Below are 6,298 nucleotides of genomic sequence, written 5' to 3' on the forward strand. Positions count from 1 at the left end.
CAGTAATACTACGTTTCCACATGATAAAGAAGGAATATGTTCCTCTTGAAAAATCTGTAAACTTGTACATGATTATTTTGTCATGGTTTTATATCCCTGTCCTCTATAGATTTAGCTACTGCGAGAAACTGGTAACAATGGAACTAAAGCGTTATCTTGACTTCAAGGATATATTTGTCAGGCGTTATCTTGCAAAAGTGTTGCAACTTGCAATTTTGCAACTAGCAAGATGCTGTTTATGGGAAAATACAATTCACTGAAAATATAAAGTATTTTGTATAAAAATCAAAACAGTGACATAATCTAGACATCTATCATTATTGTCCTAAAGATAATGTCAGAAATTGTTTGTACGTACAGTATAAATAAATACAAACAGAACAACAACTCTACAACCATTATGCAGTCAAATTGGTCCCTATTTTTGTACTTAATTTTATCCAGGGATTTCCCGGGTTTTGTAAAAATATCCCGGGATTATTAAACCTTGAAAATTATCCGGGATCCCGGAATCTCGGGAAACAAACCCTACGCGCAGACAGTCGGTCATGGGAAAATAACTTCTCCAATCTCCTGATCTCCCTGGTTGCTTCTTATCCTCTCTTGAGATTGTGACTGCCATAAGCATCTTATTCCAGATTACTGTCCCGAACTCGGAGACAATACCTCGCCAGCTGAATGACCCCTGGCACTGATGAAAGATGACCAGATCTTATGCAAGGCTTGGGGCACAAATTACTGACCAACCTTCGCCAAAAAGGCGAAAATCGGGAGCATTTAACCACTTTCCAAAAAGGCAGTAATCCTCAGTACCGATAGATAGGACAGCATCGCAGAAATTGGAGAGAGAACCGAGATCGCCGCTATGCGAGTCACATCTGATCACCTGCTCCTTCAAAGCCTATACCCTTACAAGGCTGAGTAACTCAGTCCTAGTATCTTAATCATAGTACCAATCTTCCCCCCTCCCCCAAATTCATATGACTACAAGCAGCCACCTCTTTAGAATTAAGGTATAGTAAAAGGAGACTGAGGTTGTCCAGTCACGTAGTTTTTATTTTTTATTTTTTCTTCTCCTAAAACTTTCCGTTTCACAGTCCAATTCTTGCATAGACCTGACCTGCCATAATAAATTCGTGCCGTAAGTTTATTCAGTATTGTTCTATGAAAGAGGATTTCTGCCGCCCTCAGCGCTAGCCTCGTAGTCTCGGCATTAAATGATAATTCATCAAGTGATCGTATGCCTCTCTCCATTTGCAGAATGGAGTGGTTGTCGCTATGGACCCCTCTGCCACGACTGTATTGCAACCCTCTGAACTGTGCCATTGAAGTGAAATTCCCGGCCCCCAGTTAACGTATACTATTCATTTTTGTGCTGCAGCAGGACCTCAGTGGTCTACCTCATTCCTCTTTATCTTCTGAGTTTTGTGTCGATAATACATGTAATTTAGTTATCCTAAGAGTTTATCTCCAAAATTCTTCTGAAGTAAAGGCGTTCAGCCTTATTCCTTCTCTTTTGTTTCATACTTGTATATGAACAGTCAGATCAGTAAAATCTTTATGGTAAGTTTATTAGGCCCCAACTATAAACTATGAATATACATTATACACACACACACACACACACACACACACACACACACACACATATATATATATATATAAATATATATATATAATATATATATATATATATATATAGAGAGAGAGAGAGAGAGAGAGAGAGAGAGAGAGAGAGAGAGAGATAGGTCAGTATTAAAGGTATCTTATCCTATAGGCTTCGTAGTGCAGTACATTAGTAAACCTCCTGTAAACCTAGAGTGAATTGGTTTGAATCTCAACAAGGACATCATGACTTCTTTTATTCCCACTTGATATTCAAGGCTAAGCGTATCGACGATAAATGATTTAAGGAAGCAATTTCAAAGCTGTTGACTTAGTCTGTGGTTAGTTAAACTGTCGGAAATTCAAAGGAAAATTTGGTTACGAAGTCGTACACTTTTGAAAGTTAACGTGCAAAGATGGTTAGATTTGTTTTAAAGGCAGAATCATTAATTAGATAGAATACGTTTAACTTAGTATTTAGATAATAATACGTTATCAAACCATTGTAAATTTTCATAAACCTTTACAACTATAAATAAACGTTACACGGCATCTCAAAAAACCTTCAAATCTCTTCGAAATTCAGATGTCAAGTTACGCATCAATTGCTGAATGAAAAATAAATATATCAACATTTTCCCATCTGAAGGGGATCAGTTTATAAATGGAAAATAAAAAGTCTCTTAAAAATGAAATCCTATTGAAAAGGGGAAGTCATTCTTGTGCATCATTTTGCCAAGCTAAGAAAAACTCCCTCGCGATATTGCAATTTTCAGAAAAAAAATAGAAATAAAAAGGCGGACGGAGTGGACAGGATTATGAATATTTATCCTCTCCTAAAACTTTAGACAATTTTTCGTCCGGAGATTTTAAGCGAAATATTGAAGAAAGAGGAAATAGTTGGAAGAGGTCATGAGCAGTTTAATAGGTTTCAAAATATCAGAGATTATTCGTAACTATACTCTATTTTTTTCCATCTGTCCACCAGCCTGTGGTGTTTGTGTATGGTAACACTGTGTCCCGGGCTTTAGATAATTACGCTGTGTAAGTTTTAGGTAAATAAAAGGATATCTTGGTGTACATTTGCAACTGAAAAGTGTTTTAATAATTTACTGTATGCGAATTACACTGTTAATATTGGAAACAGGATATTGCTATTATTGTTGAATGTAAGATGAATGTAACTATCTAAAGCCCGGGACGCAGTGTTACCATACGCAAACACCACAGGCGGATGGACAGATGGAAAAAAACAGAGTATATTGTACCCGTATCGTTAAAGTGTTATAATTATTATTATTCAGAAGATGAACCCTACTCAAATAGGACAAGCCCACCAAAGGGCCACTGACTTAAAATTCAAGCTTCCAAATAACATTATGATGTTCATTTGAAAGAAGTAACAGAAGGTAATAGGCAATGCAGACAGAGGAGATCAGCAATTAGAAAAGAAAAAATGAATAAAAGTATAAAACTGTAAATAAAAGTATAAAACTGTAAGCAAATTCTTAAAATACAAGGAGAATTGTTCTAGGGTAGTAATGCACTGCATCTTCGCTTGAACTCCTAAAAGTTCTAATTGACGGGTGATGTAAGAGAGAGTCGGGACGACTCGTCCTGAATCGGGACGTTACTTTCAGTCTTGAAGCCTAGACGAAGGGACCTTCATTCTGCAAACTTATATATAAGCACTAAATAACCTTTATAACCTGTAGACTATCTTTGTTACACCCAAGACCAAAGATAGTCTACGGGATACAAACTCCATATTATACGTGCCGTCGTCCAGCCCGAAGGACCGTTTCCTTTGCCTAATGCGGATACACATTGCCTTATAAATAGAGACAAAGTTTTTTTTTATATTTAATTAATTACTCACATATATCATGGTCAGCCAAGAATATAAAAAAATCTCTTATCTTCACTTTCATCATAATTATTCAGAGGTTGAATTTAATCTTTGCGTAAAACATAGATCAAAATTTTGGAACCAAGTGGCCTACAAAACAAAAATTTAAGTCTTGAGGAAACCATTATATTGTTTATCACCTGTGCTCCTGATGAATAACTCCCATTCAATTTCCAGCTTCAAAGTTGAGATTCTAAACTGAATAGCTTAATTAACGGTATGCATAATAAGATGAACATTTTCTTTTCTCTTACCAGGAAAATGCACCATCGACACCCTCGAATGATTTCAGCACTCGAAATCTGACTCAAGATTCTTCAGTAATATACAGAGCCATCTACATGTCTTTGCTCAGCGCTCGTGCCTGTGATTATGTGTGTTTGAGTCACTGTCAGTCTAGATTTGACTTTATTTAGAGTTCTGGCAGGCGATTTGCCCCGAATTGCAGCGTAATCAACTCCCTTCGTGACGAATAACAGGTGTTACAAGTGATTTTGACGTAATTTGACCATTTCTGAAAAAAACAATGATAATTTCTTAGAGCGGCAGCATTGCTGTTATTCTTCATCGGAGATGATTATATCCTCATTTGAATTCATCACAAGGAATTAAGTCTAATGGATAAAGTTCTAAAGTATTAGAAAATTGTTAAAAGTGATTTCTGAATATGAATGGTGGTTAACATATATTCATAAAGAATTTTATTTTAAATAGTTCTTCTTGAAGATAACTCTTCAATACTTTTTCCTTTAATTACTGATATGAGATAATCATGAAACACTGCTCTGAGAGTATGTCCTTCTTATGATCTTGAATCACTTAATTTTTCTGTTTAGGAACGCCCAGAATTGAAAACTCATCGAGATCACTAAAACCTTAATGGAGAAATATTGTTTGCATTTACTTAGCGCTCAAATGTGATATACTGCCCATCATTTCTTCATTTACTATTTCCTGACCGCATTCAGAATGACAGGCGACTGCCATGGCTCTTGATCAGTGTCCTGCTAGAACCTTGGCAGTGAGTTTCACAACAACATTAATTACACTGCACAGAAAATCTCAAGTCTTCGTTTTGTGCATAACTAAAGACTCAGACAATAGAATTACGTTCCCCGAGAATATCCCTGGAAACTATGCAAACGTCTGCAACGTTTTTCACGAATTCATCTGAAAAGTTATTCATCTGGTGAGTATTTGGGCCAGAAGTGATCGGAGGATGATGGGTTCACTTTCCTCTTCGATATCAGACTTCACACTCTGCAATAGTCAGCCATCACTTGTCACTTCCAATTACGACCAGTAATGCCCAGTTGCCCAATAATCGTATCTGGCAATTGCCAATAAACTGACGGGAGAGAAACACGAACGGATCGGGACCTGAACTGGAACAGAGCAGGAGCAATCGGAAACGGATCGGAAGCGGAACGGAAACGGATCGGAAGCGGAACGGAAACGGATCGGAAACGGATCGGGAGCGGAACGGAATCGGATCGGAAACGGAGAGGGAGCGGATTGGAAACACAACGTAAGCAGAACGGTGGGAAAAACTGCATCCCTCTCAATACACGGGATTCCAATGATACTGGCGTTTTGGAAGCTGGGAGTCCTGCAGTGGACGAAGGATCCTACCCTTTTCTGGAGTGCCAGGTGGTTGTGGACTCTGGTGGGAGTCCTCCTGTCGACTCTGGGATCTGCAAAGGACGTCAGACCGAACGTCGTGGCGGAGGTGCCAACGCTGGATGTTGGTGAGTTCGAAATCAACTGAACTCTTTTGTAAAAACAACAAATTTATCTAAACTGGAACTTTCATTTAAATAGGAATTGACTGATCATTTCTGATCATTGATTACTGAACTTTTTTGTAAAAACTGCAAATGTATCTAAATTGAAGTTCCACCGACTGATAATTCCAGTCTTATAATTGATTAATTTTTCTTTATTAAGTATCATTTACTGCGCTTTGAATTATAACTTTTTATCTGCAGCTGAAACTCGTCCACCTCCCAATTTCATATCTACAAATTTATTAAAATTGGAACTTTCACTTAAATAGGTGTTGATTGATAATTTCTGAGCCATATAACTGATCTTTCTTACAGAAAATTTATTGCTCTTTGAAGTACAGCTTTTTATCTGCAACTTGACTACTTAGGAAACTTTCCTATTGTCCACAGCTGCATTACTTCTTTCCAGATTCTCTACATGATAGTTCATGGTTTATGTTTACTTTCTCCTTTCTTATCTTGTTTTATCTAACAAAAATTTAAGGCTTTACCTGCTAACTTTAATCCATTTCAGTTGATGAAGCAAGTGGTAAAAGACAGAAATAAATAAGAAAGTAAGAAGTATTTGGGTGTTTAGAGTCATTAGAGTAAAACGCTTCACTTTACCCATTAATTATATCCAGTTAATTCTATTATTTCAGGCCGGTATCACCAAAGCACAAATAATCTTATAATTTTTCACCAAAAAGGACGGAACATTTCAATATTTTTTACACTTTCCATTCTCCAGATGCTTCTCGCATCATATTCTAAAAAAAAAAAAAAAAGAAAACCTGGCAGCTTAGCTGACAAGCAAAGCATTGCAAAGACCCATTAACCACTAAAGAGCTCGAGAAAACGAATTAAATTTTTGGGGAACTTTGAAGAGCAAAATGCTGTGTGGCTCCAAAACTTGACGCAGAAACTCTCAAAGGCCTGGCCATACCTTGGGAAGAGAGAGAGAGAGAGAGAGAGAAAGAGAGACGAGAGAGAGAGAGACGAGAGAGAGAGGAATGAG

The 6,298-nt window shown here is 37.2% G+C and overlaps 1 protein-coding gene across 1 annotated transcript in view; it reads left to right on the forward strand.

Moving 5' to 3' along the window:
- LOC135205539 (uncharacterized) overlaps positions 1-6,298 on the forward strand; it is a 133,310-nt gene that overhangs the window by 101,247 nt on the left and 25,765 nt on the right. The window contains exon 2 of the mRNA XM_064236296.1: positions 3,772-5,262. Within this exon, the coding sequence (XP_064092366.1) occupies positions 5,094-5,262 (169 nt within the window). The 5' untranslated portion in view covers positions 3,772-5,093. The remainder of the gene's footprint in view (positions 1-3,771; positions 5,263-6,298) is intronic.

Source organism: Macrobrachium nipponense, chromosome 24 (assembly GCF_015104395.2).
Source record: "Macrobrachium nipponense isolate FS-2020 chromosome 24, ASM1510439v2, whole genome shotgun sequence".
Lineage (NCBI taxonomy): Eukaryota > Metazoa > Arthropoda > Malacostraca > Decapoda > Palaemonidae > Macrobrachium > Macrobrachium nipponense.